At 51.4% G+C, this 12,749-nt stretch overlaps 5 protein-coding genes across 5 annotated transcripts; 2 read left to right on the top strand and 3 right to left on the bottom strand.

Annotated features, from left to right (window-relative positions):
* Positions 1-193: 193 nt before the first annotated feature.
* On the bottom strand, positions 194-928 carry CC1G_05677 (hypothetical protein; the record flags this gene model as incomplete). Its single annotated transcript, XM_001831554.2, has 4 exons — positions 194-325; positions 388-498; positions 553-786; positions 848-928. The coding sequence occupies 4 exons, from the start codon at positions 926-928 to the stop codon at positions 194-196; spliced, it is 558 nt and encodes a 185-aa protein (XP_001831606.2).
* A 636-nt stretch (positions 929-1,564) lies between these two features.
* Positions 1,565-3,765, bottom strand: CC1G_14875 (hypothetical protein; the record flags this gene model as incomplete). Its single annotated transcript, XM_002910852.1, has 7 exons — positions 1,565-2,328; positions 2,395-2,479; positions 2,592-2,630; positions 2,700-2,743; positions 2,806-2,961; positions 3,198-3,442; positions 3,665-3,765. The coding sequence occupies 7 exons, from the start codon at positions 3,763-3,765 to the stop codon at positions 1,565-1,567; spliced, it is 1,434 nt and encodes a 477-aa protein (XP_002910898.1).
* A 320-nt stretch (positions 3,766-4,085) lies between these two features.
* Positions 4,086-4,802, bottom strand: CC1G_14876 (hypothetical protein; the record flags this gene model as incomplete). Its single annotated transcript, XM_002910853.1, has 2 exons — positions 4,086-4,114; positions 4,463-4,802. 2 exons carry the CDS (start codon positions 4,800-4,802, stop codon positions 4,086-4,088), a joined length of 369 nt encoding a protein of 122 aa, XP_002910899.1.
* Positions 4,803-5,408: 606 nt separating this feature from the next.
* On the top strand, positions 5,409-10,305 carry CC1G_05680 (rho GTPase activator; the record flags this gene model as incomplete). Its single annotated transcript, XM_001831557.2, has 10 exons — positions 5,409-5,610; positions 5,703-5,779; positions 5,850-6,003; positions 6,101-6,330; positions 6,386-6,549; positions 6,631-6,668; positions 6,730-6,793; positions 7,081-8,966; positions 9,036-9,236; positions 9,290-10,305. The coding sequence occupies 10 exons, from the start codon at positions 5,409-5,411 to the stop codon at positions 10,303-10,305; spliced, it is 4,032 nt and encodes a 1,343-aa protein (XP_001831609.2).
* Positions 10,306-10,930: 625 nt separating this feature from the next.
* On the top strand, positions 10,931-12,096 carry CC1G_05681 (cytosolic Fe-S cluster assembling factor NBP35; the record flags this gene model as incomplete). The annotated part of the gene is made up of 4 exons (XM_001831558.2): positions 10,931-11,024; positions 11,078-11,308; positions 11,367-12,012; positions 12,071-12,096. Exons 1-4 carry the CDS (start codon positions 10,950-10,952, stop codon positions 12,094-12,096), a joined length of 978 nt encoding a protein of 325 aa, XP_001831610.1. The 5' UTR covers positions 10,931-10,949.
* Between the last annotated feature and the right edge of the window lie 653 nt (positions 12,097-12,749).

Below are 12,749 nucleotides of genomic sequence, written 5' to 3' on the forward strand. Positions count from 1 at the left end.
CCCCTTAAGCCAACCCCTCAACCACGAGCATCGAGAGAAAGTCAGGCAAAAGACTTACTTCATTCACAAAAAAATCACGAGAAAACAATCACAGTCAGGCGCAGAATGTAACGGTTAGAACTTAGGAGTGAAACACAGACTCGGATGATGTCGATGACGAATCGTGTCCCTACGGCACTTGATATGAATTGGGTCAGACAGAGGTGTAGTTACTATCAGTTGATGTTAACAAGGCCCGGGATGAAGCCCCAGCACTGAGGCTCAGAGTGCTATGCACATCCAACAAGACATCTCCGGTAAGCTTCATATACTTGACCTTTGAAGGCTGGCATAGAAGGAATGTCAATGAATAGTACGTGAACCCTGAAACGAGCGGAGGGCACGCACCTTGAGATCTTTTCCCAGGAACACGTCGTACGTTGGCTCGCTAGTCCTGTGCTTGTTGGAAAATGTAGCCTTGAGGACGAGGTGGATTTGATCGGGGAGGATTGTTGCTACCTTGAGGAGGCGAATGTTGAGTTTTATGGCTCGACAACTTACTCGTGGTCTTACCACTTTGCACACTGAAGAAAACATTACATCAGTGTTAGAATAATACCCAGGATAGGCGAGTACTGACTTGGAACTAGTCCGCTCTACTCCCTTGAAAAGCCATGCATAGTGTGCTTTCAATGTTTCTTTGCCCGAAATGGGTGAAAACCCAGGAATCTCAAGACGTCCGTCTTCCTCGTCCTCGTCGCACTTGTCCACGATATCAGGTCTCTGGTCCTCGTAAAGACTCATCATCTGGAGAATCAAAGAAAGTACGACTCAGTATGACGAAGTATCGGATACACAATCAACAGACCTCGAGTATCCATTGCGTGGTCCTTTCCAAGTCTTCTGGCTGCAGGTTTGAGGTGATTTTGGCGTTCTCGGCAAATTTCATTGTAGTAGAGGGAGTAAATGCAAGAGGTATAGCGAGAGTATGGTCCTGGGAGTATAATCAGCTGGAATTGGTACCGCTGCCGCTTTCTTATAGGGTCTCCAGTACCAACAGCCTGAGAACGAAGGTCAGTGTTCCGATGCGCCTCGAAGCTGAAAGAGGCCACCCACGATGTCCATATGACCCCGTCAAATGAATAGGACACACCTGGTATAACCTTCAGAAGCAAGAGCGACCAGTCTTCGCGCGGCAATGGACGTCTATTTTGGTACACCTGTCACCTTCTCCGGCAGACCCATAAATCCGTAAGAAGCTATAAATAATGGTGTCAAGTTCCCTCTCCAGAACGGAGTCAAGGGTCTCACTTGTTGCGATCCACTATTATCGTCAGTTCTAATTGCATTGTAAACGGTTCCAGATCCTCAAAGCTGAGTTTGAAGCACAGGTTTGAACAATCAAATGCCCCGGAAGTTCGGACAGGTTTAAGTGATCGAGTGTGTCGACGGGAAAAGTGTCATATTTAATACAAGGATATGGCATGGAAGAATATATTAGCCGTTTTGTCGATTCTCAAATGCACAAGAGTCACCAAGGACTATTTGGGCTTTCGTAGACTGTAACACACACCATGGCAGATGCTCACATCACAGCTCGAAATACGAGGACAGCACCAACTACAGCAGCTGAGACGCCAAGGAGAACGTCATCTATGTGAGAGCAAAGGGGACGTGATGATGACTCTCCGGTATCCGCCTCAGGTGTCTCGTCAGGTCCTCCACCTGTCGGCGTTTCTGATTCCTCCTCGCGTCCCCTACTCTGACTTGGTAACGCTAATGTGGCAGAAGGGGTAACGTCACCAGGTGCGAGGGGTGCGTCGTCATCAGAGGGAGACTCAACGGCCCCACCAATAGTAGGAGAAGCAGGCACCTCAGAGTCATCAGAGCTACCTGACGTACTCGCTGGAGGATTTCCACCGGCACGACTACTTGGCGTTTGCACAATATTTGTTTTTGGCCGATGAGGCTGGGGCTGGGGCTGAGGTTGAGGTTGAGGAGTCGGAAGACCCGGTAGCATAGGCGTCTCCGTAGGCAAGTTCCCTCTCGGTGTCGTGATAGGGGAAGGAGGCCCTTCAGTCGACGTCGTCGGGCGTGGAGTCTGCAAAGTTGTCGTCCCTGTTGGGTCCATTGTGGCCATCGTGGTGGTTGGACTGATCATCGTGCTTGAATTCGGGAGAACGACACGGCCGAGCCCCCTGGTGCATGGAGGGTGCGGCAAGGTAATAATACCCCAGTTCTCAAGACTCGTTGTACGAGGTGGCTTCGTCGCGGGAAGTTCGAACGGAGGGGTTGTAAATGTTATTTCGCGAGGGGGCGCGAGAGGCGTGGCGCATATGGCGTTAAAGTCTGAAGAGTATGAATGCGGTGGGAGCTACAGCCAATGAAGTAACGGGTGAAGGGGCGAGTACGTACCCGAGATAGCGCTGTTCCAAGCTTCGTGTATAACTAACGGTACACCACAACCTCCAGGTACGTCCTGATGGCACCAGGCGCACCCCTGTAGCTTGTCTCCAGTTTCCCGAGTGCATACGCAGAGGGTGGAATTGCACGACTGCCATAAAGATGTCAGCTATTGGTCGGACCTTCCGGATGTGTGATCAAGTACTAACATCGATTAAGCTGCCAAGGGCGTTGCACTCGATGATGCACTAGTAGTGTAATTAGAGACCGCGCAGTCGGTGTCTTAACTGGATGAATACGGAATTTGCTTTACTCACTGCCGGATCCTGCTGTCGCCGAAACAGGACGTTTGGGTTTGATCCTTGTGTGAGAGCATCAGTTCCCCAGATATCGAGTGTAAGATCGAATAGATATCTCACTAACCTTGGACTTGGAGGCTTGAGGGCTGAAGAGCGACGTTCAGTGGAGCCAAATTCAAGTTCATCCTTCGAAATAGCAGCTGCAAGGTCGGAAGCTGAACAATGGTTAGGCGCCACAGAACCGTGAACCCGTCCGGGGGATTATAGTGGTCAGCGGTGCCTTGCACATTGCAGACTCTTCCCCATATAAATATCTACCATGTACACTCCTACTTATTGTATATTCCGGGCGGGCGCATCTGTTTGGAAGAAGTTCATCATTCCATCTTTTGATTTCGAAGTCAGAGGGCTGGAGATGGCTCAATTATAACGGCAGAGAAGGTGACAAATACTGTATTCATGCCAATATGGGCGCTGTTAAAATTAATTCCGTTGGAACCTGAAAGAGGAACTGACACCGATTTTCCCAGCTGGTAGACGAAGGCGCACCGAAATGCCGCCAGCATGGATTGGAGGTGACCTCGAGTATCTCTTTAGTCAGATGGTCGGTCAAAGTAACATTGGTGTCCTCGGAAAATGTCATCTGCCAGAAAGCAACTCGGACGAAACCGTAAGCGAGAAGTATGGGTCTGGGTGTATAGCCTGGTACCAGTGCTGCCCCCGCTTCTTGATCGATTTTGGTGCTTCGACATCCTCCAAAGCTACAAGGCACCGCCCACGATGATCATCTGGCCTTGCCAAATGAGTGGAGCACATTTGAGATAACTGAGAGAAGCAGGAGAAGCGAGCCCTTGAACGTATTCACCGCGCAGTTGAATTCTGGACACAAAATGAATTCTCTGGCAGTCCGGTTACCTCGCGCAAATCTAAAAACGACCGAGTCAAGTTCCTTTGTCAGTTACATATGGAGTTGACCGACTCACAGAGCATTGTCGGTTTCGCCACGAACGATCTGCCGTTCCTCAAAACCGGGGATAGGTCCTGAAAGGTCCGGAAGTTCGGACGTGGTTGAACAAACGGGCATGTCCAAAGTTTTCAAGCGGCGGCTTGGCAGGCGAACGATCGAGAAAACGCAAAGCAAACGTCACAGTAAAATACATTGGAAGAATACATGAGCCGTTTCGTCGACTGACAAATGGCCAAGATAGACCCAAGAACTGCTGGTCTTCGCAGAACATGCGGAGAGTACTGGTCGAGCATGCTATGACGACACAGACGTCGGAACGCAGATTGAACTCCAACGAAGCAAACGATGTAGCTATTCCGAGCCTCGAAACCTTTTGCGTTCGCCCGGCCACATCGAAGCCTTAACGAGACCGGAAACTCGGGCTGAAAGTCATAGTGTCAGGATGAAATTGCAACGCATGCGCCTGCTAATAACAAAGGAGACAGCAGTCAGAGCAACATGGCTATGCAGGAAAGCGCTACTTCACAAGAGGGATTTGAGGACAGGGCCGAGGAGTTGAAAGTATAATGAATGCAGCATGCGACGCGTCAAGCTAATCGTTTTTGCTTCGTGCTCCGAGTAATATTTTGTGTTTCTACGGACGTGTTCAAGCAACAAAATCGACAGGAAACGCTGATAACATACCTCGTTCAGACCCTAAGACATGGTCCTCCTAAGTTGAAGGGGTGGGGCCCACATAATACGTCTGGGTCCGGGAGTCTATTGATGGCAAGGTCATTCCACGCCGTCAAATCTCAATCAACGTTGAACTGACACTTGAGCGAGAAGGTGGGTTCATTATCCGACGACCACCAGCTGGCAAATATGGCCCCAAGGCCAAACCACAGGAGACGAGAAGGGGCTCCACCCGCTCGAAAATGGATGTTGGTTGTGCGTCGTGACGACCACCAGCTGGCAGATATGGCCCCAAGGGCAAACCACAGGAGACGAGAAGGGTTTCCACCGTCTCGAAAATGGAAGTCCGTTGTGGGTGGTGACGACCACCAGCCGGCAAATATGGCCCCAAGGCCAAACCACAGGAGACGAGACGGGGTTCCACCGGCTCGAAAATGGAAGTTGGTTGTGCGTGGTCGCTGACGGCGGGGTTTAGACATTTTGTGGATGAGCAGGAGGACAGTTGCCTCTTTTATAGGCTTTGTTTGGAAGGAGGCGTCTCCTGTACGCGTCTGGTCGGCAGAAGTCAATAAATGAAGTGGGGGTCGTAATGGACTCGGCAGAGCGGAGGCAAAGTGTCAGGAACCGCGTGGCGGGAATCGGGCGCCAAGGGGATCATGCCGCCGCCGGACCCCGTGACTTCCGTGATCAGGTGATGTGAGGGACCAAAGCAAACTCAGACCGCCGCCTCCACAACACACAAGCCCAAAACACGATTTGAATTGATAGTCCCGGTCCCCTGCTTAATCCTCAACATTTCCCCCGAAATTCATCAATTCAACAGGCAGCAGCCAACTTCCTCAACCCCTCAGCGAAACAGGGCTATGGGCTTCTGCTCACTCCTTGCGATCCATCAATAATGTCGTCTTCAACGGCCTCTTCCAAACACCACCACCAACCCCAAGGCCTTCCCCAGGACAGCATCCATGAACATCAACAACAACGACCAGCCAGGGCCTCGACATATGATACCCCGTCAGACAGAGCCCACGACCACCACAGGCAGCCCGCACAACCCGTAGGAGGTCCATCAGGAGGACAGCAGTATGCAAGGAGCGAAGATCTCTCCCATTCAAATCCTCCAAATTCTATACGTCCATTTCCGAGCCGCCCTCCAAGCCCGAATGCATCCAGTACATCAGGAGCTCCTACCGCAACGTCCAAATCCAAATCAGCTTCCGGACATTCAGAAGCGGGAGGAGGGTCGGGAGGGCAGTCATCAAATAACAATCACCAGTTGGCGACCACGTACGTTCAACCACAATCTGGCCTATCTGCCGTTGTCCTCGTGCGTTGAGAAGGCTCATTATTACATTTTCATGACTGTAGTATCTGTTCAGCATGCGGAAAACCGATGCAGGGCCCATTTGTGAGAGCATTGCAGACGGTATTCCATCTTAATTGCTTCAAATGTCTTGTGAGTAGCGCCGTTTCTGGACAAATGCGTCGCCTTCCATTTAACCGACTTGTATCTTGTGTATTTTTAGGACTGCGGAGATGTCGTTGCCTCCAAATTCTTCCCGATAGATGGACCGGATGGAAAACAGTCCCCTCTCTGTGAACGCGATTATTTCAAGCGGTTAAATCTGATATGTGCAAAGTGTGGAATGGCCCTCCGGGGCAGCTATATCACGGCTTGCAGTGAGTAGTCGTTCGCTTCTGGGTGCCGCTGCGCCCCTCTCACTCTTGATCGTTGCTCACTGATGACGATGATGGTGATGCCGACCTATCTATACAGACAAGAAGTTTCATGTGGAACACTTTACCTGCTCGCTCTGCTCTACCCTCTTCGGCCCTCAGGATTCATACTATGAACACGACAACGATGTTTATTGTCATTTTCACTATTCGACCCGATTTGCCACCAAGTGCGCCGGATGCAACAGCGCCATTCTCAAACAGTTTGTGGAGATCAATCGGAATTCGAGGGACGAATGTTGGCATCCAGAGTGTTATATGATCAACAAGGTGTGTTCCGAAGCTATAGATAGGTCTTCCCTGCGATTCTTAACGTCCTGGCTAGTTCTGGAATGTCAAAGTAGCTTCGCGGAGACCAACAAGCATTACATCAGAAGAAGGCGGTGACCCACCAGAACCCCTCTATCTCGAGGAAGAGGCGCGCGAAACTCCTGCATCGCTTAGAGAAAAGCAGACACGAATGGAGCAACAGGTTTATCGGATATGGACGTGCGTTCTCATCCAGCCGTCTCGACAGTTTCCCGTACCCTGACACTCAACCCACGCCCAGGGTTCTCTCCGCTTTCGAAGAGTCAAGTGCAGCCTGTATATCCGATATGCTGCGGCAGGTCAGCAATGGCCAATACCTTGATGCGATCAGGATGGCAGAAAAGTTCATCGTCCATGTAGAAGTTCTCTTCGCCACAATCGATGATCTCGAATACCAGTTCGCCCTTCTCAACGTCAAAGGCAGGTCTTTTCACTCCCCGTGTTTTTTTAAACTCTCGTTAATGGGAAACTTTGTGCCCTGTGTGTCATCCACAAATGGCTTCCAGGCATGTCCCATGTCCGCGAAGCACGCATGCTTTGTCGCAAGACGGTCGAACTCTTCACGTTACTTTCGCATACCCAAGAGACTGGAGCTAGACGGATGGGGATGACTCAGGAACTCCTTGCCTTGGTGACGGGACTCGCACATTACCTCAAGATCCTAATTCGAATTGCACTCACGGGAGCCTTGAAGCTAGAACGCGACTATAGCGCAAGGGAGGCCATGTCTTCGTTCCTCGACAAACTCCATCTTTTGGCGGTGCAAGGGGCCAATCCCGCTGCGCGGCGCATGATCAGAGGCCCGAATGGAGAAGTTATGCAACCCAATCCGAACCATGGTAATTACGGAACTCAATGCGTCACCTATGGGTTTAGGAGTCTTGCTCCGGAGAATGCTGGAGACTCGCCTTTCTCTCTGGTCGCCGCGTCATCGTCGTCCTCTGGGGGCTCTGGGCCATCCACCCGGGCCACCAACCCACCATCGGATTTGTGTGTCAAATGTAATCAAACCGTGGAGGAGGACTGTGTCAGGTTAGGGACGTACCAGCGATGGCATTCGAATTGCGTTCAATGCGCACAGTGCGGAAAGGTTGCTGCGGTGCCTGTCCCGAAGGAGATACAGGCTCCCAACCCTTCGTCATCTAAAAGCGGAGACGAGAAAGAAGGGGCCGGATCGAATTCCCTCCAACCCCAGCAGCAGCAACAACCTTCATCATCGTCTTCTTCGTCGAAACCCTCTACCCAACGTCGACCACCAGCGAACGTTCACCAGTTCGTCTATGACCCTGCAAGCATGAAGGAAACACCTTCATTCGGCGAAGTCCCAACAGTGATCCTGTGTACGGAACATGCCCACCCAGGGTGCAAATCGGGATTTCAGGCTGTACAGCGTTTGGAGCAGTATGCATTCTTGTTGAATGTAGCCCTCCGGCGGTTGTATCTCCTATTGAAGAAGCAGGGTGTCGTGCCAGCGTCACCTGCCACTACGACCTTCGATCAACAGCAGGTGCAACCCCCAGGCCAACAAGGAGGCCAGCAGGCAGGACAGGGTCGAGACTTGTACACATATTATTTGGATCGCAAGTTATCCGCCACGGCGAGGTTACCCAAGAGATCGACAGTTGTGGAGAGTCCAACGGGGAAGACACCGGATTCAGCGGAGAGTCAGAGGTATTACCAAGATGGTACACCCGGGCAGCAAGCACCGTCCTCAGCTGCGCCTACTTCGTCTGGCTATTCAAGTCCAGGTCCTTCATCGACATCATACCCTTCTACTCCGTACCGCCCGCCATTACCATCTCAGCAACAGGCTGCACAGGTGCAACAATTCCAACAGCAGCAACAGCAGCAACAGCAACAGCAAATGACGCCTCGTGCGCATCCGGGCAAGCTACTGGATCCAAGAGGCGCTGGAATGGATCAGGGCCAGAGATCGGGGTACGACAGCATGCCCAGTTCACCTGCTGGCGGTCCTGGAGACTACAGCCACAGTCATGACTCCTACCAATCCTACCCCCACACACAATCCTCAACATCGTCATACCACTCGCAATCGCAGACACCCTCTTCGCACCCTCAGTACTCTCCATACCCGCACTCTCAGCACTCACAATACCCCTCCCCACCGTCCCATACCTCATATCAACACTCCAACCATCAACGTCACCAGAAGTCATTAGATGATGGTATTACCCTCGCCGATATCCCACAACTCATGGAAGAAGCGCAAGCACGCGAGCAACACCGCTCCCTTCCACGCGAAAGCTCTACACCCTTCATCGCCGAACTCTCCCCTCTCGAGCTCGCCATCGTCAAACACTTTGCGGTCCTCCAGCTCTCTCGCAGTCCGTTAAAAGATACCTTTGATCTGGATGAGATTTTGGAGATGGTAGAGATGAAGAAGAGTGGGTTTTGGAACAAGTTGTTTAATAAGGGGGATAGTAAGAAGGCGTTGAAGAAGAAGGGTGTGTTTGGGGTGCCGTTGGAGTTGCTTGTCGAGAGGGAGGGTGCGGATTCGATGTTGGGTGCTAGTAGGGGTGTGACGATGAGGGTGCCGAGTTTTGTGGATGATGTTATTTCTGCGATGCGGACGATGGGTAAGTCGCTGAACGCTTTATGTCTCGACGACCGCAACGGCTGATCATGCTCTTTAGATCTCTCAATAGAGGGTATCTTCAGGAAGAACGGCAACATCCGTCGGTTGAATGACCTGAAGGATGCGATTGACAGGGATCCTGCATCCGTCGATCTCACACAAGACAATCCCGTTCAATTGGCCGCTCTCCTCAAGAAGTTCCTGCGAGATCTCCCCGACCCTCTGTTAACCTTCAAACTGCACCGGTTATTTATTGCATCTCAAAGTCAGAGTATGTCGTTTTGTTACAGCGTGCAGTCTGAACTAATCTTTACCCTCTTCCAGACCTACCGTCAGACGAAGATCGCAAGCGCTACCTGCACCTCATTTCGTTACTTTTGCCCAGGAGTCACCGAGATACCATGGAAGTGCTGTTCGTGTTCTTGAAATGGGTCGCTTCCTTTGCACACATGGACGTCGAAGTGGGCAGCAAGATGGACCTGCCTAACCTTGCTACCGTTATCTGTCCCAGTATTCTCTATGCTCGTGGACGGGACGCCCTTCGAGACGAAACGTTTGGCGCGCTCAAAGTCGTGACGGCTCTTCTCGAGAATCAAGACGAGTTCTTCCTTGTTCCCGAGGAGTTCCTTCCAGTGCTACAGGACCAGGAGTACTTTGCCAATGCGATGGAGCTGCCATCGAAGGAGTTCTTGAAGAAGTGTGACGCGTATATGCGCATCAAGGGAGGAGGAAGACCAACACCTGGGACGCCATTCAACGGGCCGAGTGGAGGCAGTAATGGTCAACCGAGGTATCAGCAGCCCCTGAACTCACCGACGATGGAAAGGCCACCACCGATTGGCATGTCTGCCTCTGAGCGATCTGGGAGGCCGAGTCCCAATCTGTCGCAACACGGACACGATTCCAACCACCAGAATCCGAACCCGAACGACTACTACCAGCAGCAGCCGCAACAACAACACCAACAGCAGCACCAGCACCAACAACATCAGCAGCACCCGCAACACCAACAGCAGCAGCAGCCACCCTCCCACTCACCGTCAATACCACACGCCAACATGCAAAATCTGCAGTCTATGTCACGGCAGCCACCGATGGGTGTGGGGAATGGTGGGGAGCAGTGGAATCCGAATGTGCAGCAGCTACAACCGTCGCAGCTGAGCATCGCTGCACCTCGACCGATAGCAGGCAACAACCATAGCATGAATTCGTCTAGACCGTCTTCGGTTGCAGGGAACAGGACGCCAAACGCACACGATGGACGACCACCGCTGGATAACCAAGGTTCCTTCTACGGGTCACCCAATGGCTACGCCTCTCCCATCCGCCAACGAACATGATAACGAGCGTTGTCGTTGAGAAGAATCCACTCCTTTGCTGCTGTGCTAACTACTCGATCTAACTCTACGCCACTGCTGACCGTTCCTTCTTCCTACATACCGTCCCTCTGCTTGACAATGGCTTCGCCAACTTACCCGATTCGTATAACTGCTTCCCTGCGCTTGTCTCTCGTTTCCGCAATCTCCTAGCTTTTTTGTGCCCATTCCATTTTTCTCAAAGTTAAATTCTCGTGTAACAGTATGTTTTTTTCAAGCCTCGAATCCGCCTCGTCAAGCTTCAAGTCTTCCAACGCTCGTTTCCTCCTTCCCGTCGAATATTTCATTCTCTTCCACTTCATCACAGGGTTATTCAGTTTCATATATATATATAGTTTACAATATGTTATTCTATGGACGAAGCCCCACCTTCGCAGGTTCGATGTTAGCAATTTGTAGGATACCCTCCTGTTTCTCCTTTCTAAAGAAAAAAATACAATCCTCTTCTGCTGGGTTGCTTCAAGTCAACCGGATGCATCGGAGACAAGGCACAGCCTTGATCTAATCAAAATACCAAGACCCAGCTTATCAACCAGAGATAAGATTCCGCTTGCTAATCCCCCACAAAGCTGCTGCTGATCGCTGCTTGAAAACCTACCACCACCACCATGGGCGAAGTACAGCAATCTCAAGACGCTATAGACCCAAAATCTATCCCCTCGAACGCTCCTGAGCACTGTCCAGTACGTTGAGCTCGAGTCAAGTTTATGTCGCGCCTGTACTGACAATCCACCAGGGAACAGAGTCAGAACAAGCAGGCAAGTCGGATGCCTGCAACGGATGTGCGAACCAAGAAATCTGCGCATCAGGCGCAACCAAGGGACCAGACCCTTCCCTACCTTTCATCCGTGAACGAATGTCCACAGTGAAGAGGAAGATCTTGATCCTCTCTGGAAAGGGAGGAGTGGGCAAATCAACGTTTACAGCCCAACTCGGGTGGGCTTTTGCTGCTGACGAAGATACCCAGGTACGCATATCACATACCCATTCAACCCCAATGGTGAAAATTTAAACGTTGTGATTAGACAGGAATCATGGATGTAGACATCTGCGGACCCTCCATACCCACTATCCTCGGTATCGCCTCGGAACAAGTCCACTCCTCCTCTTCCGGCTGGTCACCCGTCTACGTCCAGGACAACTTTGGCGTCATGTCCGTCGGCTTCATGCTCCCCTCCGCCAAAGACGCCGTCATGTGGCGCGGCCCCAAGAAGAATGGACTCATCTCCCAATTCCTCAAAGACGTCGACTGGGGTGAGCTCGACTACCTCCTCGTCGATACTCCACCCGGCACCTCGGATGAGCACCTCAGCATCGTGCAGTACCTCAAAGAGAGTGGGATTGATGGCGCAGTGGTGATCACCACACCACAGGAAGTGGCCCTCCAAGACGTCCGGCGTGAAATCGATTTCTGCAGGAAGGTTGGGATTAGGATCATTGGCCTCGTGGAGAACATGGCTGGGTTCGTGTGCCCCAGCTGTAAAACCGAGTCACAGATCTTCAAGCCTTCGACTGGGGGTGGGAAGAGGCTTGCGGAGGAGACGGGGATTGAGTTTTTGGGGTCTGTCCCTCTCGATCCGAGGATTGGGAAGAGTGCGGATTATGGGGTTAGCTTCTTGGACGAATACCCAGATAGTCCTGCGACGACGGCGTATTTGAATATAATCGACAGTGAGTTCTCGTTCTTGCTGTCCGGCTTCTTATCCATAATTAACACGTCACTTTGTAGGGATTCGAGACGTCCTTGGGGATTAAAGTTCTCAACGAGGGTGTGCATGCCTTGAACGAGGGCTAGTTCCGCCTGGCAGTCCCCGGTCTTTGGACCTTGAGCCCACCCCCATTAAGTACCCGCCAAGGGCACTTCCATTGCATATTTGCAGGACTTCCATGCACATTATTTATAACACGCAGGCTGGAGTGTCGACTACTGCGATCTCGCCGGCGACTGGACGCTTTGCCTCTCCGACACTGCCGACATGTGCCTCTGCTTCTTCCACCCAACGGAATTCACAATACCCCATATTTTTTGCAAATAGCAGCAGGGATATGTATTAGGACGAGGTCTGGTATCGATCGAGGATTGCACATATGCATATGGAGCAGCTTCGACACGAGAGGGTTCAAAGAAAGATAGATCTAGAGGTACTGTAGTAATGGGTCATTGTAGATTACACGCGCAGGGAGACTAGTCAAATAGCAGCAAAAAATATAGAGGAAAGAGAGAGACAGAGAAAAGGGGAAAATGAAGCGAAAAAGACAGATGATGCAATGCTAAGGCCGGTAGGTTAACAGTTTGCAATGCGGACGATAATTGTACAGGCAGGTTGTGCGTGAGCGAGTGGTGGGCCTAATGATGGTGGCTGTTGGATGAAGGCTGTGCGATGCAAGATGGGTGAATTGAAGAGCGA

The sequence above is a fragment of the Coprinopsis cinerea genome, assembly GCF_000182895.1.
Source record: "Coprinopsis cinerea okayama7#130 chromosome 7 map unlocalized cont3.7, whole genome shotgun sequence".
Taxonomy (NCBI): Eukaryota; Fungi; Basidiomycota; class Agaricomycetes; order Agaricales; family Psathyrellaceae; genus Coprinopsis; species Coprinopsis cinerea.